This window comes from Populus euphratica, unplaced genomic scaffold (genome assembly GCF_000495115.2).
Source record: "Populus euphratica unplaced genomic scaffold, PopEup_1.0 scaffold1187.1, whole genome shotgun sequence".
NCBI classification, from domain to species: Eukaryota; Viridiplantae; Streptophyta; class Magnoliopsida; order Malpighiales; family Salicaceae; genus Populus; species Populus euphratica.
The window spans coordinates 1,223-26,860 of NW_011501038.1; the positions used below are offsets into that span (position 1 = coordinate 1,223).

At 34.2% G+C, this 25,638-nt stretch overlaps 2 protein-coding genes across 5 annotated transcripts; both read left to right on the forward strand.

Annotated features, from left to right (window-relative positions):
* The first annotated feature begins 271 nt into the window (after positions 1-271).
* TPR9 (Tetratricopeptide repeat (TPR)-like superfamily protein) lies at positions 272-10,648 on the forward strand. 2 transcript variants are annotated; one of them, XM_011014666.1, is made up of 15 exons: positions 272-589; positions 696-917; positions 1,057-1,128; positions 1,996-2,197; positions 5,033-5,151; positions 5,570-5,947; positions 6,037-6,171; positions 7,719-7,850; positions 7,958-8,113; positions 8,414-8,653; positions 8,985-9,151; positions 9,272-9,386; positions 9,733-9,813; positions 10,300-10,510; positions 10,549-10,648. In XM_011014666.1, the coding sequence occupies exons 1-14, from the start codon at positions 461-463 to the stop codon at positions 10,501-10,503; spliced, it is 2,352 nt and encodes a 783-aa protein (XP_011012968.1). In that variant the 5' UTR covers positions 272-460; the 3' UTR covers positions 10,504-10,510; positions 10,549-10,648. The 2 variants fall into 2 exon arrangements, with proteins under 2 accessions (XP_011012968.1, XP_011012969.1); XM_011014667.1 differs by lacking the exon at positions 7,958-8,113.
* A 1,501-nt stretch (positions 10,649-12,149) lies between these two features.
* On the forward strand, positions 12,150-17,612 carry LOC105117118 (probable leucine-rich repeat receptor-like protein kinase At5g49770). Of its 3 annotated transcripts, none has more exons than XM_011014670.1 (19): positions 12,150-12,532; positions 12,744-12,867; positions 12,996-13,067; positions 13,245-13,319; positions 13,405-13,476; positions 13,560-13,739; positions 13,868-13,942; positions 14,026-14,097; positions 14,193-14,264; positions 14,365-14,433; positions 14,524-14,598; positions 14,692-14,763; positions 14,850-14,984; positions 15,082-15,551; positions 15,646-15,798; positions 15,914-16,053; positions 16,170-16,389; positions 16,572-16,792; positions 16,922-17,612. In XM_011014670.1, exons 1-19 carry the CDS (start codon positions 12,436-12,438, stop codon positions 17,465-17,467), a joined length of 2,940 nt encoding a protein of 979 aa, XP_011012972.1. In that variant the 5' UTR covers positions 12,150-12,435; the 3' UTR covers positions 17,468-17,612. The 3 variants fall into 3 exon arrangements, with proteins under 3 accessions (XP_011012972.1, XP_011012970.1, XP_011012973.1); XM_011014668.1 differs by having other exon boundaries at positions 12,152-12,532; positions 16,572-16,807; XM_011014671.1 differs by having other exon boundaries at positions 12,155-12,532; positions 13,578-13,739; positions 16,572-16,807.
* Positions 17,613-25,638: the final 8,026 nt, after the last annotated feature.

The following is a 25,638-nucleotide window of genomic DNA, read 5'->3' on the forward strand; positions in this document are numbered from 1 at the left end:
ATCTCGAACTCAAACCCTAAAACCCAAAACTTTAAATTCTTAACTTTAACCATTAAAACCCCTTAAGTCAAAACTTTAATTCAAAAATCTTAAATTTTTTATCATATTTTTTTATTTTAAAATATTTTAAAAAAATTGAAAAAAAAACCTTTATATTTAGTGAATTTTTTTTATAGTTTTAAATTGTTTTTATATGTTAATGTTGAATAAACAAATATTATTTTAATGTAATTTTAATTAGAACGGAATTGAAAATAGATGGTTTGTTTTTTCTAGAAAGAGGATGAAGAACTTTTGAAGGGGTTTATGGTATAGAGATAACTAAAAAGAAAAGGGGTTTCGCTCAATCCTGGGCCAATGGTTGGCATTAGGGTCGCCATGCCCCCATTTGGTGAATCAGAAAATGAGGAAAGAAGAGGAGAAGTTTTGTAGAGCTGAGTAGAAATAGAAAAGTGAAAGGATGGAGAAGTTGAAATGTTTAGTTCCGGAGAGTATAAAGCGGATGGTGGGAGAAAGCAGTCATGAAGATCTTGCGTCCACGTCTTCTACTCTACTTCACTGTCTCCTTAACTTGCCCCAGTTTCAACAAGTAACTAACAAATCAATTCGCTTTTTTACTTCGCACTTAATTAATTTTTATCTTCTTCAATTAATTCCGTTATAAAATAAATGTAATTTAATTTTGTTGTTCGTAGATGATTGATGATTTGGCGGATTCAAATAATAGTCTCTGTGGAAAGAACAAGAAAGTCGCTTTGGAATTGAAGCAAAAAGGAAATGAATCTTATTTAACAGCAGAGTACGCCTCTGCTTTGGAATCCTATTCCCAGGCACTCCGTGTTGCTCCAATGGATGCTGTTGATATGGACAAAAATCTGGTTGCCACCTTATTTCTCAACCGAGCTTCTTTATTTCATGTCAGTGCAGTAAAATAACAAGCTGTTTTCATTTTTTTAATATCTAAATCTAAAACTGCTACTAACTATTCCCTACTTGTTATATTTACTCAACTGATTCATTCATGTTAAAGTTTATTTTGTTTGTATGTTTGTTTAGAAAATAGGTTTTCTTACCGAGTCTCTACGGGATTGCAAGCGCGCCATTCAAATTTCCCCAACATATGCGAAGGTGAATATGCAACATATGCAATACTTACTGGATCACTCTGTTTGGATCTATTAATTATTTAGCATAACATTTGATTCTACAAGTTTAAGGGGTTCTAATTTAGCTAAAAAAATTTCCTTGAGAGAAACTGCCTGCTAGAGATTATTAAATAACTTAGATTCCATTTCATGACTATATGTCTCAATTTTGTTCCATATTATTAGTCATGGGCAGCCAAAATCAACAAGTTTGATCACCATGCTGGTGATTTAGACTTAGGCCCGGCTAATTTGCCTCAATATATTTTGATTTCTTCATATTTATGACAGTTATTGTGACTCACTATCTGCTAACAATAAAAATATTGGGCGCATTGCATCATCGAAGGTCTTTTCTGTTCATGTTATACTGTATCATTACCTATTTCTTCTTTAAGGTTAACGCTTTCTTTGGAAGATCAAATTGCGTGCAAGGATTAACTTTAGGTTTGTTTTAGGGCTATCATGAGTTTTGTGAACTTATTTAATTAATTGATGAAAGTTTGGTTGCTCTTCTATTTCTCTTACTTTTTTGGGGTTTCTGTTGTCCAAAGCTTTAGTTCTTTGTTTATGTTTGGGTTTTGGGTTTGTTTGTTGTCTTCAACCTTGGGGCAGTGAGCACTTTGGATGAGATTGTCTGTTGATTTTATGTTAAAAACCCCTCTTCCATGTGTAGAATGTTAGTCTTCGAAATGACTATGTGCTTCCCTCCTAATTGTGGTCCTGGCTCATTACGTTTGCAGTTCCAATCCTTATATCTATCCACATGGTTTAAGAGGACTTTCTATTGTGAATGTTATGAGCTGGATGCTAGTATTCACCATCTCTGAATTTGGCTTCTTTCCTGCAGGCATGGTATAGGAGGGGCAAAGCCAATGTTGATTTAGGAAATTTTAAAGATGCTGTCAATGACTTCAACAATGCTAAAAGTTTGGAGTTGTCATTGGATGGAAAGAGGCACATAGAAACTGAATTAAACATAATCCTAGAAAGACAGAAAAGCACAAGCAAGATGGCAGTTCAGGAGAATGATAACTGCTTTGGACATTTTGGTAAGACTGTTTAAGCATTTCAACTAGCCATATATTTCTATCATGTAATCTGTGCTTGGTATGATGTTATGCATCCCATGTTTTTGTGTTCCAAACTGAATTCTTGTATAATTTAGGCAATGTCTTCAGTTTAATGACCTCAAGAATGATAGACTCCTCTATCCAGAGCATATGAGGCTTTCCTTCTCTCTTTTTTCTTTATAATAGAAGTTTCAATGAAGCCCTCTCCTTAAAATGCATTCAATATAGTTGAGGGTTTAGATAGAGTATTGATTAATAATTTGTTTTACGTAGCTTCTTGTTTGTATCACATGGCATTGCATGCAGGGATTGTTATGTTATACTTTCCTTTTTTGGCACTCCTAATTTAAATGTCCATATCAAAAGTCAAATTATAATAAATACCTCACTTTACTTCTTTACCCTTTATCATTATCTAAATTTACTTACAACAAAAATTGAGATGAAAGTGGAAAAACATAATTAGAGATAGAGATGGAAAGATAAATTATTGATAAAACAAATTATTTTTTTAATGGCTTCCTTGAAAATTGTGCGTTCTTCTTTGGGACACTCAATTCTGGACTAGGGAGTATTTTCTTAGTGGATTCAGGCATTTTATCTTCCTTGTTTAATCAATGAGACTCCCTGGCTGATTTCAAAGGTTTGTTTTTGCTCTTTGTTTCTCTCTCCACTAATTTCTCCTACTTGGATGGATGTATATAAAGCTTTTAGGAAATCCATATCTTAAATTGTTATGCAGATGCATTTTCTTAAGAAAGTTGTTTCAGGATGTCTTAGAAGTTTAACAATCCAATTCCATCTGGTCAACAATGTCCAAGTGGTGCATATATAAGGATATACTTACTCATGTAAGGAAAAGAAACTGCTTGAGTTGCAGTGTGAATAATTTGTTTGATTGGGAGTAGGCATTTTTCAAAGGATGGTACATGAATTAATATTTTATTCATTGCTTTCCAATCTGCACATTTTGTGCAAAATACAAAATTATTCCACGGCTTTGCATGAATGGTAGACATTCACACTTTGGGACCTCTATTTCTCTAAATCATATATCAGGTTCCAGTTTTGTTTATGAGCCTGATGCTCTCATTCCCTTCTTGAATTTGCATACAGTACTTCTAGAATTTCATTATCCCAACATGGTATTTAAATGCATTTCAGCAACTCATAAACACCAGTTTCATCTTTAATCTACTGTTTTAGATAATAATATAAATGAATTTTATTGGAAAGATAGCAAGGAATAACACGAAGAAGAATAAGACATTTTCCCAAGTTTCAAACTGAAACCTCAATCTAGATAAAACTAATTTAGGTTGGTTTACTTGTGAAGATTTTATAGGAAATAGAAAATTAAAGAAAGTACATTTACTAATTGAAAATGAAAACTGGTTTCTTGGAAATATGTGTTCTCTATTTTTTTTCAATTTGTCTAGAAAATTGAAAAACATCATAAAGTTATTTTCCAAATTTTCCATTAGAAAAAAAATTAAGTGCCTTGTTTGGTTCACAAAATATTTTTGTCCATTTTCTTTATTATTCGATGAAAGCTAAATAAGGCCCTTTTTTTCTATTTTGGAAATTTTATATTTAATAAGCATGTTTCATTGATTTTCCTTGGAGAAATCTTTTTAGAATAAAAAGAAAAAATAATGATGGAAACAAAAAAAAAAATCTTAAAGTAAATCACAACCGTAGTAACTCCAATCCATCTGCCTATCTGTTAAAGAAGTACCTCCAAAAGCCCATGGAGCACAACACGACAGAGAAGCCAAGAAGACTATACTATCCGACAACCATGATGTCAAATAATTATTAAAAATCCTTCCATTCCTCTCCATTAAATGCACCAAATAATTTATAATAGCACGATTTTGTTCTGCTGTTGTGGTTAGTTTTGTATAGAATAAAATTTCCTGAAATAATAGATGTATGATAAGACATCTACTCACCTTCAATTGGGTACTTTATGAAAACTGCAGACTATCTTAATAGCATGCAAATAATTTTTTGTGCAAAGTGATGATTTAAAGGCCTCTTTCAAAGCCTTATTATATAATTGCACCTTTAGGAAGTATCTATCCTAACAAATTAGCATGATTTATGCAAGAAAACTGCAACAAGTCCAACTAGTCTGGAATGAGGTTTGTAAGGTTGAGATAATGAGCTTAAGAAAACTTTATGGTTAATAACTGATATACATCTTTCTAATTATATATATATATATATATATTCTTTTCAATGCAGGTCATGCTATGCAAAAATATAAATTTAACCTGCTATATGTATATGAATGAACAAGTCATGACATACTAACTTTCAATACTGGGTAATTATGATACCTTGTCAAAAGTTAACAAGAGTGTGAATAGTTTTTCTCTCAAATTAGGTCAAAAATTCTAAATGTTATTGCTTTTAGTTAAAACAGTAATGTAATTAGTTCAAGAAAATTATAGGAGTTATTTTTATCTGGGAAAATAACTATGGGATGTACATTTTGAGTTCAACTTTCTCTCTAAAACAAATTGGCCATCCAATAATCAACTGTGGAGCTTGGACCCACATGAATAGTTTCAAAATGTTTAATCCCTGTTGATCGTTTGTTTTGTATACATGATGCACTATATTACTGTTCAAGCTACAGTCATGTTTTTCTTGCTCGTTGCACTCAAAAGCATACTGGCTTATGGAGTGGCTCAGAATGGAATGTTGCTATTTTATCATGGTTCTAGCATGAACTCTTGGTCTTTATCTATATATCTTTTTCAAGATGTAAATTCAAAATGAAGTCTAAATTAACTTTTGTCACAGATGAACCACACCAATTAAAACTCTCACAAGTTTCAACACCAGATAAGGGAAGGGGCATGGCTTCACAATGTGACATTGCCCAAGCATCCTTGGTTCACAAGGAAGAACCTTATGCATTGGTATAGATTGATATGCCCTTTTTGTTATGAACAATTTTGGGTTAATATATCTTACTCGTTTCCACTTATTATATGTATTGGATATGTTTTCATTTTATTATTCTTAAAAAAAGATATTGAGAAAGATGTACTCTGAAAATTAGGACAGGATGGATACATGGAGAAGCACTCATGAGTGTTTTCATGTTATCATAAAAATACAATTAATGTTTAATCTATAAGAGCAGTTAAATCAGCTATACTCAATGGTATAGAATTTTCACTAGTAAAGACAAATGTTCATGAAATGAGCGTGTTTAAATGCAGGCTTGAGATGTTAGTATAAAATTGTGTTTTATAGTACCCTCTTGTCACCATTTCATGCACCTGCATTTCTCTAATGAGGAATATTAATTACAGTCTGCCCTTTGATCTACAGATCATATTGAAGAGTTGCCGGGAAACACACTGTCATTACTGCTTGAATCAACTACGAGCAGATACAGTCCCCTGTACGTCATGTACAATACCACTTTACTGCTCCGAACATTGCCAGGTACAAGCTGGAGGAGAACCATTCAGTAATTTTCAGGACAAAATTGGAACAAATGAAAGTCACTCCCATAGCCATGGAGAGTATAAGTTCGCTGTATGCAGTGATTCCAATCCAATTGAGTGCTTTCCTGAACACAAACATGAATGTCTAGGTGTAAACTGGCCTGCCATATTGCCATCTGATATAGTTCTGGCTGGTCGAATTCTAGTGAAATCTACCTCGCAAAGATGTTCTACCAAGTCTAATGCTCTTTGTGATCTGGTACATCTCATGCATATTTGCTATATTGCATCAACCACAAGTTTTTTTTTTAAATTGAGGATTTTACTCACCACCTTATGGTTCAGTAGGGTCTCTCTCACAGCTATACACAAATTACTCCAGAAAGCAAATTGGAGCTACATGTATACGCAATTGTTTTGTTATGCTGTCTGCAGCATTCTTTCGGCTTTGAACTTCCAATTAATGGAGTCTCTTTATCACAGGTGGTTCTTTTCTCTCTATCACTCTTTTACAATCGCTACAGTCAGTCAGATGATGAGGCGCCTCTGGCTGTAACTTATTTTAAATCTAATTCAAAATGTTGAACAGTTACTCTCCCCTCAACTTATCTATGATACATATATTTGCATGTCTTTGGTGAATTGGCTTTAATGAAGGGGAATGTGGATGGGGTCCATATCAGCTATTTTATTTCAATCTTGGTTCATGGGGGCATGTATGACATCATGAAAATTGATGAAGAATCCAGTTTAGCTTTTCATTGTTGTTTTGGTTATGGATCAGTGCGTTGATTTGAAATTTACCTTTGTGGATTTGGCAAATATAAAGAACCTTTCAGTGGTGCCCTTTATTTTTGACCTATGACTCTCATTTTGGTGGGTTAGCTTGCGCAATTATGAGTCTTAAAGGTCTGTGTTGGTACAGGTAACTGTTTCCTTTGGGGCTGGTGCTTGAGTGAAGATTTCACCATGATTCTAGCATGCAAGGAAGTTTGTTCATAACCATTATTTTCCATTGTTCCTCCTTTAGTGCCTTGTAAGCATATAAATGTTTGGTAGATAGTATCAAAGAAGGCTAGTGAATTGAAAAACTCTTCATTTACCTAGAAGGATCTTACCAAGCTCAGTTTCCCTTGATACCATTTCTGATTTCTTTTTCAACAATCTGTACTTCATCTCTGTGAGATTTGACAAGATGCAATCTCTTTGGAAGGCAGGGGTTGAATTGATGGTTCATAAGTTGAATGTTCTTCTATTAAGGCAGGTAGGCAGTTTAAGAGCTGGATACTTTTGTTTATGTTATATTAGGAGAATGGTCTTCGGTTTTTGAGGCTGGCTGAGAGCATTGGAGACAGGTAAGGTTGGTTAGGACTTTGTGAGAGGCTCTTATCAGATGGAGTTGTGGAAAGGCATCGAAAGTAGTTAGCAATTAAGTCTTGTAACTCTTCTTTGTATTTTCTGTTTGTCCTTTCTTTTAAACCCATCAATTGCTTCTCGTGTATGTGGGTTGTACCCATGCAACCTCTTTAATTTTTTTTATTTTTCTAAATATCAATACCTCTCATTATTAGCTTTGCCAAGTTTGTGATGGTTAATTTAAACAACCCTGTATTGTTATGAGCATCAAATTTGTTCATGTGGAGCTTTTAATACTTGTTGGAAATTTAATAGTTCAGTGTGTGAGCTCTCCTTTTTAAATTTTTTTCAGAAGAAAAAAAGAATTAATGTACCTGCTAAACAGTTTGCAATTAACTGGTGAAATGATAGTAACTTGTTCTATCTATGTGTCATGCCTTACAGTCTCTATGACTAGATTTACATGTTCTAGTTATGCTGGTTTCAAATCAACATCCTTATTGTTCTGAACATGATTGGTCATTTTCTATTTACATAGTTACAACTATTGACATCTCTATCAATCTTATTTCATTAAATAAAAGCCATTTGTTTTAAGGTTCCATTTTTTGTTTGAATACAGTAGTTTCAACTGTCAATACCTCCATCGATCTTATTTCATTAAATGAATGCAGACTATCATCCTTATATCTCAAATCAGGGTGAACGCTATGGCAATTGTCCGAATGAAATCTGTTGATGACCCACCAGATCAGTTCAGAAAGCTTACCTCTGTTGGAGATGCTTTAACTAGTAGTTTGGAACAGGTTAATGGCTATGCTACAACTCTTTCTTATGCTTACCAAGCTTTAACATTATCTTTTGGTAGAGAGAAAGGTCCCATTGTCCATTGACATGATTACCAATCTTATAGGTTCCAGTGGGTCAAGCTATATATAAAGCTGCCAGTTTGTTCAACCATTCTTGCTTGCCAAACATTCATGCATATTTTCTTTCACGTACTCTGTTTATACGAACAACAGAGAATGTGTCAACAGGTTGTCCCCTGGAGTTGTCCTATGGTCCTCAGGTATCAACCTTTTTCAGCACCGACACATTTCCTTCACTCGCTGTTGTTTTTGATACAAGAATATGAATGTTCTTGACTCTCAATAGTTTACATGCTTGTTTAGATAACATAAAAAATCTAGATGTCCAATGCTCACATGTTGGAGGCACCAATCCTGTACACATACCTGTGTGCAACTACCAGACATTTTTCTTTACCTCCTACTGCCATAATTTTCTGCAACAGTTTGTGTTTTTGAAACACTTGAGCTGGTGAAGTAATTGGCATTTCAAAAGGTGAATGTGCAGTTGTGTTTTGCAGGTTGGGCAATCAGACTGTGAAGACCGCCTTAGGTATCTGGCAGATAAGTACTCATTTCGATGCCAGTGCCGTGGTTGTTCACAATTAAACCTATCTGACCTCGTTCTTAATGCCTTTTGCTGTGTTAATCATAACTGTGCCGGTGTAGTCCTGGAGAGCACCATCATAAACGGAGAAACACACAAACTTAATAACTTTCCTAGAGCTCCTGAAAAACAGAAATTTGATTCTCACTTGCAGGTATGCCTTTTTCTTCTTCATAAAATCCAGGGATAGCATCAGGTGTATCACAGACTGTTGGATTAAATGTTCAACAGTTGCACTGGTCTTTAAGGGGCACAAATGCTCAGAAGTGAATTGTGTTAACCACACACAGCTTCTTACTTTGAAGAACACCAAAAGGATAACAAACAATTGCCAGCAACATGAAGTTGGCACAACTTTATGTGGCTGTCAGAATGTGCTCATATCCAATCTTATAATTTATGAATAATAGCTGTTCCTAGACTGCAATACATTAAAAATCATGTACTTCTTCCTGTTTTGTGACCAAATTTTCTTTTCTTGATAGGGTCAAAAGCTCAATATTGTAGATTTAAACGATGTGGCAGGCCTTGCTCTCAAGTTTAACAATAGCTCCCTTCATATTCATCCCGGATTTTGTTTGCATTGTGGCTCGCATCGTGATCTGGATGCTTCGCATGAAGCCATCAACAAAGCTTGGAGTTATATCAAGAGGTACATTTTTATTTCAGCCTAGCCTTTTCTTTGAATCATTTTTAACTATATCCTACAAGGAACATGCTCTTCAAATATTTGCAGAAATATATAGATATTCAATTATTCACTTGTTGACAGGTTGCAGGAAGCAATCATTTCAAAAGATATCACAGGAACCACCCTTTTAGATGCTTCAAGGGCCCTTGGTATTTTGAGATCAACCTTGCATGCATATAACAAGAGTGTTGCAGAGGTAAGTTCCAGTTCTCTACTTCTTGGCGCAACTTTATGCATTGTTATTTCACTTTAGTGCGACTCTTTTTAGTTTATCTTTTCTCTACATTTGTTTTCCAGGGCACAACTTGATCCATGATTGTGTACTTTTTTCTGAGCAGATATTTAATCTATAGATTCGCCATTGTAAATAGATATAAATTTAATTGTGCAGATACTACGTTAATGTGAAACTAACACTTGAGAACAGTACTATATCTGCAGTTAATGTGAAACTAACACTTGAGAGCAGTACTATATCTGCATTTCATGTAGCCAGCGCAAGATGTATTACCATCCTTTATTTCAATGTTCATCCTGTGCAGGCTGAGGACAATCTTGCACAAGCATTTTGTTTGGTTAGAGACTTCCAATCTGCTAGGGAACACTGTAAAGAATCAATCAAGGTAAACTAATTGAGATTGCTATGCTTTCAGTTTCATAAATGTTGTCAACAGAATTATTTTTCAAATTTCCACATCTTGATTTCTAACGAACGAGAACCAGTTTAGGCATATGTGAACAATGAACTGCATTAGTCAAATTGTAACATCCGTTATAAACGTTTTAGATGTGCATATCTTAGACCAGTCGCATCAGGAAACGTCCTGTGGTCTCAAAAGAAAAATAATTTTCTCACTTGAGTTGCGCAAAATGTTAGGACAGAGACAGCAATCAGGACCCGGGATGCTTCATATGACAGCTTTCTTTTCCAATTCTGAACTAATTCATTGTCCTTTAAACTGCATTTCAATTCTTTAGTGTCATTGCAATTTATTTGTTTCTAGAAATCAATTGAGGTGTGTTATTGGTTGTCATATCACTTGCTACCTGATATATTTTCTTAGAAATGAAATCTGACTGACATTTCCATGTTTTTGATTAAATGGTAGATACTCCAAACACTGTATGGTCCTGATCACATTGTCATTGGATATGAACTGGTCAAGCTTGCAAGCATTCAGCTATCCTTGGATGACCCTGCAGCTGTGGACAGCACAAACCATCTGGGCTTGATATTTGCGCGGTACTTTGGACCGCATGTAGACTTTATTGTCCCATATCAGCAGTTCCTGAAAAGAGTAGGTCACCGGTAGATGTTAATGCAGTTCCTGAAAAGAGTAGGTCACCGGTTTAGTTTTTTACTGTGTACCTAGTTTAGTTTTTTACCTGCTATATCTAAATTCCATGCAACTGTGAACCTACTGCTGCTTGCTTTGCCATAAAAAAACCTTTTTTTTTTAATACGTTTGTCCTTTTTCTCGTGGGGGGTAAAAATTGAATTAGGAGGGAGATAAAAATGAAAGGGTAAAACGAATTCCCAAATAAGGATGAAAACAGAACAAGAGCAAAGGCACGGGTTTTTAGTCAGCAATTGATGGTCATATTTCCTAAACAAAGTGGAGATGAAGATAAGGGAGAACAACTCGGAGGTTCAAGTGAAATCAGAATCAGTACGCCGAAGGATAGGTTTCATATCTGCCGTAAACTGATGGGAATTGAGATTACGTAAAAATCTCATGTTAACTTTTCTAGTTGTTTTCTAATGAATGGTTACCGAAGTATGAGTGCTTTTTAAGTGAACTAAGCAGTTGTCAAAAACATATACCTTATTTTACAAGTAAACTATACACAAGTGATTGTTACAACTGCATATACTAACCAGGAACTCTTTCCTCTGACAATCTCATTTCAGGTTTTATGAGATGGCATATATAAAAATGGATTTTGGTTTAAGGGTCTGAGGAAAACCATCTCATGTGGATGGAACGGAAATATCAATCTAATTGTAGAAAACCAACTCAAAGGGGAATGACTTGTAGTTTGTAAGAGCATCTCCAGTGGATAAGCCAAATAAATAGTCAAAAATAAAAAATTAATATTTTGACTTTTTCTTTGTTTGTTTTGTATACTCCAATGGAGAAGCCAAACAAAATGCTAAAATGCCTTTTCTCTCCCATAAATGCTATTTTTACATATCTCTTTAAAGAGCCAAAACCAACAAAGTGGGACCACTAAAAAAATAGAACAATTAAATGTAGACACGTGGAAAAAAATAATATTAAACAATATTAAAAAATAATAAAACACTTATTTTTTTCACTCCAATATAAATGACTCTTCAAATGGCTTTTTTTCATTGGAATAGATATAATAAGATAAGTTATATTTATACTATTTAAAATGATATTTTATCAATTTAGCTTTTCAAAATACCATTTTAGATTGGAAATGCTCCAAGGGCTGCGGATCAAATTGCTGCCTAGTTAATGGGAGTTTGTCTGTACGTGGCCTGTCGTGTTTCTTAAGATTTTGGAGTGCATAATAATGCCCTAACCACCTAATACCCAACTGTCTAAATTAGAACTTGTACTAATGCTAGTCTTTAAGTGTTTTGATAAAGTTATGGCACATATTTTGATGGAATGGACATCTGTAGAACATATTATAGTGTGTTTGTTAGCAATAATAATAATAATAATAATAATAATAATGGGCATTCTTACAATAGACTCAAGGAAGTAGGAAAATATCCAACATTGGGCCGTTCATAAAGATGCGCCATGCCTACGTACATGTATTATCTTAGTAGCAAAATAATAATAATCCAAGCTGGTGGAAGGGCGGACGAGACGGCAAAACGTCAAAATTAAATTTGTTTTTATAATGATTATAAAAGAGACATGCAGCAGAGACCTTCTCAAGTGATGGAGAAGATGACATTATCAAATATCATTATAGCTACTTAAATTTGCCAGTACGCATGTTAGTGGGAATGGTTAGGCCATAGAGTGGCTTCTAAGACAAGACAAAATCAATTAAAAGAAAGCACCATAGGAGAGGGGACTTTTTTCTTTTTTGTTCTCTCTTGTTGATATGACAGAGCAGCAGAATCCACACTCGTTCCTTGTTCTATCGTCCTCAGCGCAGCATTTGAGACCAGCCCGGCTCCAATTTTAGACTTGTTTTTGTACGTGGCTGATGTTGGAAGTTTAGTAGCCCGACATTAATTCAATATTGTAGCTGCCATGGGACTGGGCGGAGGCACTGCCCGGTTGCTCCTCTTTCTTACTTTCTTTACTTCAGGAATTCATCTCATTTTCTCTGACACGGACCCTAGTGATGGTAATTCAACTGCTTTGCTTCCTTTCTCCATCTCCTTCATTTATTTCTTCGATATTGCTATTATTTATTAACTTCTTTTAAACTCATTTATTTTTCTGACAGTTTTCAGAAGTTGTGGCTAGACAGGAGTACTATTGCTCTATTGTATTTGTCTCATTTCCTACACCCGCTAGTTCATAATTCTAACAATGGTTTCTGTGTGGGGGTGCAGCTGCAGCACTCCAATCCCTCAAGAGGCAATGGCAAAATACACCACCAAGTTGGGGGCAGTCTCCTGATCCATGCGGAGCACCCTGGGAAGGAGTCACGTGCTCCAATTCAAGGATCACTGCATTGTCAGTACTGGATTCCCTCCTCGTGATTATGATCAGTAACTTATTATTATTCGTTCATCGTCTCCACTCTAATAATCCATCTAGAGCAAGATCATTTTGTTCATCACTAAGCATTTTATACATTTCAGGGGGTTATCAACCATGAACCTCAAAGGGAAGCTAAGCGGTGATATTGGAGGACTCACCGAATTGAGATCCTTGTGAGTTTCTTAATTATCTATCTTGACTGGAACAAGTTTATTACAAGCAATTCAAATCGTACTTCTACGTTAGCAAGATTGCTAATAATTAAGCACACATTTCCACAAAAGGGTCCGGTGCATGCAACAATCAATTTTAAATCTCAATATTCAAGCTTTGAGGTTATTTTATTGCAGGGACCTATCATTTAACACAAACCTCACAGGATCCCTCACTCCTCGGTTAGGAGATCTGCTAAAATTGAACATCCTGTAAGATGAAATACATACCCAATCTTCTACTTGGTGGGCCGGCTTATGTGTCTTTTATTTATGTGTCTTTCCTACACCTCCTCAGAATCCTTGCTGGTTGTGGCTTCAGCGGTAGTATTCCAGATGAGCTGGGCAATCTTGCGGAGCTATCCTTCTTGTAAGAGTTGTTAAACCAGTAACAATTATGAGAGCATGAATTAACAGGGGCACTATATGTATCTCCTTCCCTATATTCAACAGTACTACCCTTCGTCACAGGGCTCTCAACTCAAACAACTTCTCTGGTGGAATCCCTCCTTCTCTAGGTAAACTCTCCAAACTCTACTGGCTGGACCTTGCAGACAATCAATTGACAGGACCTATCCCAATCTCCAAAAACACCACCCCAGGCTTGGACCTACTACTAAATGCTAAGCACTTGTAAGTATATATTTCTGAAACACCTCCAATACAAAAGATGATTAAACATATTGTATTTAAATGTGCCCAGCAGTGCAATTAATTAAATGGGTATTGCACAAAGAATAACTAATTTTTTGAGTTTGCAGCCATTTCAATAAAAACCAGCTTTCAGGTTCCATTCCACCTGAACTTTTCAGCTCTGATATGGTGCTGATACACGTGTAAGTTGTTAATCAGACCAATTTTTTAATCTCTCATTACCCCAGTTCTTCCCTTCTAATTGCTTGTGATTCTTTAATGACAGATTGTTCGATGGGAACCAACTTGAAGGAAATATTCCTTCCACATTAGGCCTAGTTCAGACTCTCGAGGTTCTGTGAGTAAAAACTGTCCCAGTTTTATCTTCCCTTCTTAAAGTATTGTCCTCTCTGCGAGCTCAATTAGGACTCTGATTCATATTGTTTGCTGCAGTCGACTTGATAGAAATGCTTTATCTGGCAAGGTCCCAAAAAATTTGAACAACCTCTCGAGCCTCAATGAATTGTGGGTACTCTTACTCTCACAGTTTAACAAGGCGGTGGTTTCAGTCTGTTAAACTTAAATGAGCTTATCAACCTTTTCCTTCCTAAAATGTTTCTTTCAGGAATCTTGCACACAATAAGCTGATAGGCCCCTTACCAAATTTAACAAAAATGGACGCCCTAAATTATGTGTAAGTCAATCAAAAGGAGGTTCCCTTCGGTTCTTCTAACTTGTTCTTTTTCCATGTTAATGAATCCTGATCTATGATTTACTTTTGCAGGGATCTTAGTAACAATTCTTTCTATTCTTCAGAAGCTCCTGATTGGTTCTCAACCTTACCGTCTCTCACCACCTTGTAAGTCTCCAGCACATCAGAAATGTACTATATATCTGGAAATGTTATAGGTCCGTAGTCTCATTTCAAAAATCCATGATTGATATGCTGCAGAGTTATAGAACATGGATCTCTTCAAGGGACTTTGCCATCAAAAGTGTTCAGTTTTCCCCAGATACAGCAAGTGTAAGTTTTGACCAAATTCCAATTGAGCTCCTCAAAACAATTTTAGAACATGCAAAATTGATCATTCGTTTCTTTAAATTTTGAAGGTTATTGAGAAATAATGCACTCAATGGCTCCTTCAACATGGGTGACAGCATTAGTACACAGCTTCAACTTGTTGATCTTCAGAACAATCAGATTTCCTCTGTAACACTGACGGCTGATTACACAAACACATTAATGTGAGAAAGTTTCTAGAAATTGCATTTATTTGCGTGGAAAAATTTATTCTTTCAACCACTCACCATCAATCTTAAATTTTCATTGTCATGCAATCAGACTTGTAGGAAACCCGGTGTGCACTGCTCTCTCGGATACCAATTACTGTCAGCTCCAACAGCAGTCTACAAAGCCTTATTCCACTAGCCTAGCTAATTGTGGCAGTAAAATGTGTCCCCCTGAACAGAAGCTGAGCCCTCAGAGTTGCGAATGTGCCTATCCATATGAAGGGACCCTGTACTTCAGAGCACCCTCCTTCCGGGAATTGTCCAATGTGAATATGTTTCACTCACTAGAAATGTCTCTTTGGGGCAAACTGGGCCTAACTCCTGGTTCAGTTTTTCTTCAGAACCCTTTTTTTAACGTTGACGACTACCTTCAGGTGCAGGTCGCGCTTTTTCCACCCACTGACAAATATTTTAATAGGTCTGAAATTCAAAGTATTGGATTTGACTTGACCAACCAAACCTACAAGCCTCCCAAAGATTTTGGACCCTACTATTTTATTGCCTCGCCTTATCCTTTTCCAGGTAACTTAATTCATCTTTTTATTCATGCATGCAGTTTCTGTCTTATCATACTTGGAATCGATAATTGACTAGAAAAACAAAAAATATGTTTCAGATGCTTCCAGAGGAAGTTCTATGAGCACTGGTGTTGTTGTTGGGATAGGGATTGGCTGTGGCTTACTGGTTATGAGCCTTGTTGGAGTAGGGATATATGCCATTCGTCAGAAGAAACGTGCAGAAAAAGCCATTGGATTGAGTAAACCATTTGGTAATCAATACATAACATCTTTAATATTCTTGCAAGCAAATGAATCGTTGAGATGCTGGTTAAATGCAGCATGAAAGAAACTTAGGATTATACATAAAACCTTGTGTGTTTCCAGCTTCTTGGGCTCCAAGTGGCAAAGATAGTGGCGGGGTACCTCAGTTAAAGGGAGCAAGATGGTTCTCATATGAAGAACTAAAAAGGTGCACTTACAACTTTACAGAAAGCAATGAGATAGGTTCTGGAGGCTATGGCAAGGTATATCGATCTCCAAGATTAATTTTGGTCATGATTTATAATAATCAGAGAAGTTGAGGAATAGTTGCTGCTTAGTCATCTCTTATATTATTAAATATGCACCCTCTTGTATCCAGGTGTATAGAGGAATGCTTTCCGATGGTCAAGTAGTGGCAATCAAAAGAGCTCAGCAAGGATCAATGCAGGGTGGGCTCGAGTTCAAGACTGAAATTGAGTTGCTATCACGAGTTCATCACAAAAACCTTGTTGGTCTTGTGGGTTTTTGTTTTGAACAAGGAGAACAGATGCTAGTTTATGAATATATGCCTAATGGAACACTGCGGGAATGCTTGTCAGGTATATATGCTCACTCTAATTCAGCTATGCAAGTAAGCATCGAGAACAATGCATGCTAAGACATTTAGTAATTTGCAGTTTAATTTTTTCTAGCCCACTAACGGACATGTACAAAGATCCCCAGGGGAATTTTCCTTTTAATCAGTATGCATATGCTGATACGTGAAGTGGGTTGATTATAGGGAAGTCTGGCATTTATCTTGACTGGAGAAGGAGACTTCGCATTGCTCTTGGGTCGGCTAGAGGATTAGCTTACTTACACGAGCTTGCAAATCCTCCTATAATCCACAGAGATGTCAAGTCCACCAACATTCTGTTGGATGAAAATTTAACAGCAAAGGTCGCTGACTTTGGCCTGTCAAAGCTGGTATCAGACAGCTCGAAAGGACATGTTTCAACCCAGGTTAAAGGAACCCTGGTCAGCATTTGCTTGCTTTTGTTCTCAGTATCTTGATCAATATGGGCATTGCATGCCATATATATCAAATCTTAATGGTCACATATATTGTGTTAATTATAAATTTGGATGCAGGGTTATCTGGATCCTGAATATTACATGACACAACAATTAACAGAGAAGAGCGATGTGTACAGCTTTGGGGTGGTCATGCTTGAGCTGATAGCAGCTAAGCAACCTATAGAGAAAGGGAAGTACATTGTGCGGGAAGTAAGAATGGCAATGGACAGGAATGATGAAGAGCACTATGGATTGAAAGAAATAATGGATCCAGGCCTTAGAAACATGGGAGGGAATCTGGTAGGATTTGGGAGATTTTTGGAATTGACAATGCAGTGTGTTGAAGAGTCAGCAACAGAGCGTCCAACAATGAGTGAGGTGGTGAAGGCAATAGAAATGATATTGCAAAATGATGGGGTGAACACAAACTCAACAACATCAGCATCTTCTTCAGCAACAGACTTTGGAGCTTCAAGAGGCGGTGGTCCCCTTAGACATCCTTACAATCATGATGTTGTAGCTGCCAAGAATAAGGTGGATGTTGGCGACACTATTAATAATAACAATGCCTTTGATTATAGTGGTGGCTACACCCTCTCAGCAAAAGTTGAACCCAAGTAGCTGTAGCGACCAGCCCTTTTTTTTTTTTTTTTCCCTACTGTTTTCCTTCCTTCATGTTGATTTATAGCGTGCTCAGTGCGATATGAAAACAAAAGGCCATTATTTTATTTGTAGTAGTTTATATATACACGTGTAGTTTACGCGCTACCCTGTGTTAACTTTTATTATTATTTTATTACTATTATTAAAAAAAAAGGGGGGGGAAGAAGTGGTCATTCTAGTTGCATGCAAAACCTATAATTTGATATCACTTTCGTTTTGGAGAAGGGAAGAAGTGGTCATTCTAGTTGCATGCAAAACCATCGTTTCATAGAAGGTACAACAATAAATTAAAACTATAATTTGATATCACTTTCGTTTTCCACTTTTTATTCTGAAACAAAATGAAAATACAAACAAAAAAGTTTATTTATTTTTTAATTTATCTTGTAAAACATAAGAAAAACTAATGACGAAATGGTTCTTAAAAATTATGTCAGTGGTTGTTGGTTTTACCATTCAAGAAAAACAAAAACAAATTTCCATTTAACCATTGTTAAAATTTTCCAAATCAAACAAAATGGTTCTTAAAAATTATGTTAGTGGTTGTTGGTTTTACCATTTAAGAAAAACAAAAACAAATTTCCATTTAACTGGCGAGGCTTCTTTTTTTCAATATGGAGTTTGGTTTGGATCTGGTTGATAACTTAAAACAATGTATTTTATTATAAATACCACTAGGTATGGTGGTTGATAACCTAAAACATGTCTATTATGATAAATACTTCAAGATTTCTCATTTAACAGTTTTTTTTATCTGTTTTGGAATATGGTTTATGATATTAATTTTCTTTATTAAATTTTTTGAATGTGTATTAATATAGAATGTGATAATAAAATTAATTTCAATTGACATAAAAGATATATATTTTATTAAAAAATAAGATAGCATGTTTAAACTTTTTAGCAAGTAGTAAGTATATATATGAGTAAGCACTAAATTATTATTATTAGTCTCAAAGAGCGTGGCATGATGGTAAAAGGTTTGAGATCTGTACAACAGGTCTCGAGTTCAAGTCAGGGCGTATATTTCTTGTAAGAGCATGGGACAACTAAGATTTTACTCACTTACCTAAACCCATAAAGTGCACTTTCTGGAAGGGTGGGGTTTCCTTGAATTCAAAAAAAACTAAGTTATTATTAGATATTAGTAAAAAAAAATTAACGAGCTATCTTGGAAAAAAAAACAAGTAATGATTTGAAAAGGGAAAAAAAATGGAAGGGGAAAACAATAAAAACAACAATAATAAGGGTGGGAGGGAGAGGGAAAAAGAAAGTAAAATGCAGCATAAAAGTGTGAATACAAATACAAAAGGAGGGGAATTATTACAAAAAAAATTACTAAAAGAGCTCATATATTATAAACTGTAAGTGTTTTTATTATAAATTGGAACAGTGTGTTTATTAAGAAGGAATTAATTGGTTCTTGTAATAAGTTGTGAGCGGTTTGTATTATCTTTCTTAAAGAGTTAGATGGACTTTATACAGTTTTGCTAATAACAATTGTTTTGTTTCTTAGAGTATTTTCCAAGGGTTTGGTCTTGTTTCATTCTCTATGGTTTGGAATTTTAGAATGTTAGAATCTTCGTGTTCAAGCTAGGTTCTCAAAGGCTGCTGATGCCATTTCTAATGTTTATCTATTTTGCAATTTTAGCGTTGGGGTGTGCGTGGGCTCTAGTAGTTATTGCAGTTCTTGGTTAGTTAACGGTCTTTATACTGATTAGGTCGATTTCCTACGCATTTTTATTTTTTGTTGCATTACTTGGTTTGGTGTTATTTCTAATATTTATCTGTTTTGCAGTTTGGTATTAGGGTGTGCTTAGGCTTTGGTAGTTGTTGCAGTTCTTGGTTAGTCAAGGATCTTTGTATTAACCAAGTTAATTTCCTATACGTTTCCATTTTATGTTATGTTTTTTGGCTTTTGTTTAGTTCATTTGATTTTTTGAAAAACTTGGAGGTTGGTTTTTGTGAATGGAATGTAGGTTTTTATTATAGGATTAGGCAATTATTTTGGATTTTATGGCAACTACATTGATATGCCTTTTTTTCTTTGTTTTTTACCTTATATATCAGGTTTTCAATTGTTTTATGTTTTGATTGCCAATGTTCGTGGACTTAGAAGTTAACCAAGTCCACGTAAGATGGACTTCACATATTTACTAGACCAAACATCCTACTAAGTGTGTGGACTTAATAGGACAGTCAAGACCTAAGCAACATGAATCTAGCATACTTGTCAGGCCTCAGTAAATTTTTTAATAGAGGAATTTTTTAAACATGACTAAGTAAATTATTTTGTTCATTATCGCGGGGTGCGAGCCGACGCGACGTCGTCTGGTGATGACAAAAGCTTTTTGTCGTGCCTCCTATATAAGGTGTTGTGTGTTGGAAAAAGTTTTTGGATTTAATCATAAAATTATGATTAATATTTAGGAGTCATCATCTAGTATTATGGTCACGAAGAACCTATGGTCTGCGAGAGTTTGGGTGAGAAACTGGTTGTGTAAGGGGAAAACGTATCACCCTCAATGCACCTAGTATTATTATAGGATTAGGCAACTATTTTGGATTTTATGGCAACTACATTGATATGCCTTTTTTTTCTTTGTTTTTTACCTTATCTATCAGGTTTTCAATTGTTTTATGTTTTGATTGCCAATGTTCGTGAACTTAGAAGTCAACCAAGATCAAAGTGCGTGGACTTAGTAGAACAGTCAAGACCTAAGCAATGTGAATCTAGCACACTTGTCAGGCCTATGGAATATATGTGACATGCCATATCCAAGTAACGTGGCCCACAAATGTTTGGCTTGGTTTTCTTTATTTTTTTAATTTTTTAGTTTTTTTTAAATAATCCATTGTTTGTGTATATTATTTCAAATAAACGTTTTGTTTATGTTTAGGCATGTATGATTCATCCATGATTTTTTTAAAATTTTATATAGATTAAATTGTTTTTTTAATCTTGATTTTTTATAAGATTTTTTTAATATAATTTTATGTGTTATATGCAGCCTTGCATTGTTTTTTATATATAATTATTGTTCAGTAAATTTTAAGTGTATGTTGGTTTCTATTACAAATTTTATGTGTTTTTCTATTACAAATTTATTTTGATAAAGGAATTTTTTAAACATGACTAAGTAAATTACACGTGTTGCAATATAAGATATATTGATCTTTATTTTTTGTTTGGTTTTCTCAATTGCATTTTGGTTTGTTGTTGATGATTTTTTATTTACATTTAGGAGTTATATATATATATATATATAGAATTTGATAAAGGAAATTATTTGGTCAATGTTTACCCAAGAAAGTTTAAAGGCTTTATATGCTTTTAGATTGCTTTTTCTTAAGGGAAAAATTTACCTTATAAGACATGTGTTTGAGGTATATATCATACTCATTTTATACATTAGGTCCAGACACATAGATAAACATATAAATGTTTTTTGCAAATACTTAACTAAGTTATCCAAGTCCTTACGGTAACAAAGAGTTGACAAGCATTTGTTACTCTATACTTGTTAACATTTGTTGAGACTTCACTTCTTGCTCAAAAGTTAGGTTTACATACTCTTTTTGTTCATTGTCGCGGGGTGCAAGCCAATGCGACGTCGTCTGGCGATGACAAAAGCTTTTTGTTGTGCCTCATATATAAGGTGTTATGTGTTGGAAAAGGTTTTTGGATTTAATCATAAAATTATTATTAATGTTTAGGGGTCGCCACCTAGCATTATGGTTACGAAGAACCTGTGGTCTGCGAGAGTCTGAATGAGGGATTGGTTGTGTAAGGGAAAAACATATCACCCTCAATGCACCCTACTTAAAGTAAACTACATTGTTGTTTGACTCTTTTTTTTTTTAAGTCGGGTTTCTATTCGTTGGTTTTTTCTAAGGTTCAAGTAAAATCTCTCTTCATAAGAAAGTTTTTACCTTATTGGGTTAAATTCTAATTGTTCTAAAATCTAAATTTTACCACTGTATTTTTACACCTTGTATCTTTAATACTTGAGGGTGTACTTTATCTTGTAATTTACACCCCCACAAATATTAAAGTTTATATCTGGATCCTAAAAAAAGATTGAAAAAATATTTTTGACATGTTGGTCAAATCCTAATGAATAATCATAAACTGGATACAATATTCATTTTTTATTTTTTTAAACATGAAAAAGATACAATTTTTGTTTTTTTAAAAAATATGCTTAGAAAAATTTTAAGACTTGGCCATATGAATAAAAACAACTTTTTTTTTTGAAAAAGGAAATTAATTTAAAAGTTTTTGAGATTTTTTTTTAAAATGTTTTGAAGTATTTCGAAGAAAAATAGGTATTTTAATATCAAATTTATATTTTCAATATAAATATACAACCTGATATTATGAAAAATTTGTAGAAAAATATTTTTGAAAATCATAATTTTTTTAAAGGATCTTTTCTTTTGATTTTTTTGGGTTGGGCCAAACCCGACCCAGAAATTTAGGTCATGTTAGGAATTGGCCTACCTAATATCCACTGGAACCGTGGATATTCACACAAGAATAGTGGAACTGCGGGGAGATGAAGGTGAAGCAAGGGAAGGGGAAAAAACGCGGGCATAAGGGAAGCTTACCTAGAGTAGGAGGTTGGGACAGCGATGAAGAAATCCGGATGATGGTTCAGGAGGTGTCGCTGCGATAAATGATGGTCAGGGTTGGTTACAACAACAAGAAGAAACTTTTTACAGAGGAGAGAGACATTCACAGTGGCTTATTACAGACGTGGTGGTGGCTACTTGTGGCAGAGGAACAAAGAAGAAGAAACAGAAGAAGAAAATCTGCAGAGGGGAGAGAAAAGACCTCGGGCCAGTGATGAGGGTGGTGGTGGCTACTTGTGGCAGAGGAACAAAGAAGAAGAAACAGAAGAAGAAAATCTGCAGAGGGGAGAGAAAAGACCTCGCAGTGGTTGCGCAAATCCCCAATGAGGATTTGGGTTTGTGAGGAGGTTGAGAAGTCGTTTGTTGGTGGAGGAGAAATGTTTATGTGGATCTTCAAGAGCTAAAGAAGCAGCGGGGAGAGAGAGAGAAGAGAAAAACATTGGCTAGAAGAAAAACAGGGGAATAAGCTGATTTTTTGAGATTTTTTTACCCAATTTACTCCTTTCTTAGGCCATCAAATTCGTCTCTATTTATAGGTGGTGGAAAAAGGCAATATTGTCTACACTACAAAAAAATTCAACCTTTAATTTTGTTTGGAAGAATTCCAACCGTTGGTTCAAAGTAGGCATGATGTACTGTCAAATCTACACCTACAGGTTGTCTAAGGTGGCCTTTTTGGGATGGTGCCACATCTGTTTATTTGCCAGTGAATCGGTAATGACCATATCTAAACGTAGAGGAATGTCTGATGATTAGTTTCGTGCAAGGTTTGGTATATTTGATGGATGTTAGGTACATTAAATGCATTTGCAAATGAGGTGACTAGACCAGTTTTTACCGAGTAAAAGAAAAAGACAATAAACAGTCATCAGATGACGCATTGTCTGGTCCTTCTTTTTTAAACTCAAAACGGCGTTGTTTTGGGTTTGAATTAGGGATTTAAAATGAATTTCACTTTAGTCATCTAGCTTTCAATTTCTTTCAATTAAACCCTTAATTGACCATAAACTTTTGCAGGCTGTCTGAGGTGGCCTTTTTGGGATGGTGCCACGTCTGTTTATTTGCCAGTGAATCGATAATGACCATATCTAAACGTAGAGGGATGTATGATGATTAGTTTCGTGCAAGGTTTGGTATCTACACCTACAGGTTGTCTAAGGTGGCCTTTTTGGGATGGTGCCACATCTGTTTATTTGCCAGTGAATCGGTAATGACCATATCTAAACGTAGAGGAATGTCTGATGATTAGTTTCGTGCAAGGTTTGGTATATTTGATGGATGTTAGGTACATTAAATGCATTTGCAAATGAGGTGACTAGACCAGTTTTTACCGAGTAAAAGAAAAAGACAATAAACAGTCATCAGATGACGCATTGTCTGGTCCTTCTTTTTTAAACTCAAAACGGCGTTGTTTTGGGTTTGAATTAGGGATTTAAAATGAATTTCACTTTAGTCATCTAGCTTTCAATTTCTTTCAATTAAACCCTTAATTGACCATAAACTTTTGATTTAATGCAATTAGTCCCCTATGAAACTTCAACTTCAACTGTATTTACATGCCTTTTGCAAGATGGTCCATAGTCTTAGATTTTTTCGATTTAACTCCTAATTGACCATTAAACTTTTAATTTCTTCAATTTCACCCCAGGTTTTATCAATTTAACCCCTAATTGACCTCAAAATTTTAATTTTCTAGCAATTTAGCCCTTAATTTCAATCAATTAACTTGGTAAAAATTAAATTTGATCTCTTGAAATTCCAATCTTCTCAATTAAGCCAAAATTAGGCTACTAAACTTAATTTTTTACCAATTAAACCCCAAATAAAATTAATTTGACCAATTTAAAGTATAATTAAGTCATTGCACTTAATTAAATCCTTCAATTGGACCCAAATTAATTCTTAAACATAATTAAAATTCAATTTTAACCCATGATTAAATCAAATTGACTTATTAAAAAATTAATTATGTCCTGAACTTAATTCTTATGCAAATTCATCCAATAATCATTTAATTTGACATTGAATTTGTATTTTTTTTCTCTATTTTTAAGCATAATGAGGGTACAATTAGACCTTTAATTTTCTCTAAAATTACAGTTTGATTCTCCGGTTTACTTTCTCCACATCGTCAACATTTATTATTATTATTTTTTGTTTTTATTTTGAATTTTTTTTTATTTTTAGAAAATAAACCAGAATTGGGTTATGACAATTTTGATTTTTAGAAAATAAACCAGAATTGGGTTATGACATTCATCGTGTCACCTTTTGTTTTGAATTGCTCAAACAATATTTATGTTAGATTGATATCCCTTTACATTTTACAATTTGATTTTTTATATGAAGTTTGAGATAGTTTAAGCAAGTTTTTTGCATGTTAATTATTTATTGCTTAAAAGTTCAATTATATATCTTTTAATGTTCTCAGCTTTTGATTGCATGCTTAAAAAATGTTTTTTTTTCTTTCAATTGTCTTACAATTAAAAGCAGTGCGTATTTTTAAAAGTAGCTTGCGGTAATGCGTGGACAACCTATTTAGTAAGAAACTATAAAGCGTGTAATTTCTTTACTATAACCATTTTATTTTTTATACTCTCATGTTTCAATATGGGTTTTAATAATGAGATTTTTTTTAAAAATAATTTAGTTTTTGAATTTTTTTCAGAACAATTAAGTTTTTTAATCCAAATTAAATCTCAATTGCATAATTTTTTGCCCAATTTATTTGAAAATTTCATTTCAGTCTCTTATTTTTTAAAAACTATTAGGCAATCAGTCCTTATAATTTTTATACATACATTTTAGTACCATACTTCATTTTCTTTTCTTTTTTTAAGTTTTTTTTAATAAAAGAGAGAAAAGGGGTCATTGGATTTTGGCTTAGAGAGAGTTGTCGTTGGCGACGATTCTAATCACTAAAACGATCGCTTTTTTATTAAATGGTTTCATATGATGAGAAAAGTTAACAATAAGTCATTTCTTATATTGAAAACACCTAAAACATATTTGAGCTCTTAAATATTTTTATTTTCTAGTTGATTATGGGTTTCTGGGATAGTTTTATTGCATTTTTAGAAGTCATGAATTAGATAGACAAGATTTCAAGGGTATTTTCTAGGTTTTATGAGTGTTACAAATAACTTTTTTAGTTAATTGTTTATAGACAAATGTAGGTGATACATCACTTTTTTTTAAAAAAAGAATGGGACATAATTTATTTTAAAAAAAGATAAAGGTCTGCACGCAAGTGCTTTCTTTGTGGGCCAAGTGTTAAGCTTGACTTACAAGGCCCACAACGCTTGATCTCATTGTTTTATTTTTATATAAATATATTTTTTAAAAAGTCATAACTTTTTTATATTTATTTTTAAAAATAATTTTTGTATTTATATTTTGATTAATACATGTTTTCTATTATTTTTTATTTGATTTTTTTTAAAATAATAATGATTTTTTATTGTATTTAGTGTGTTTATTTTTTATGAGATTAA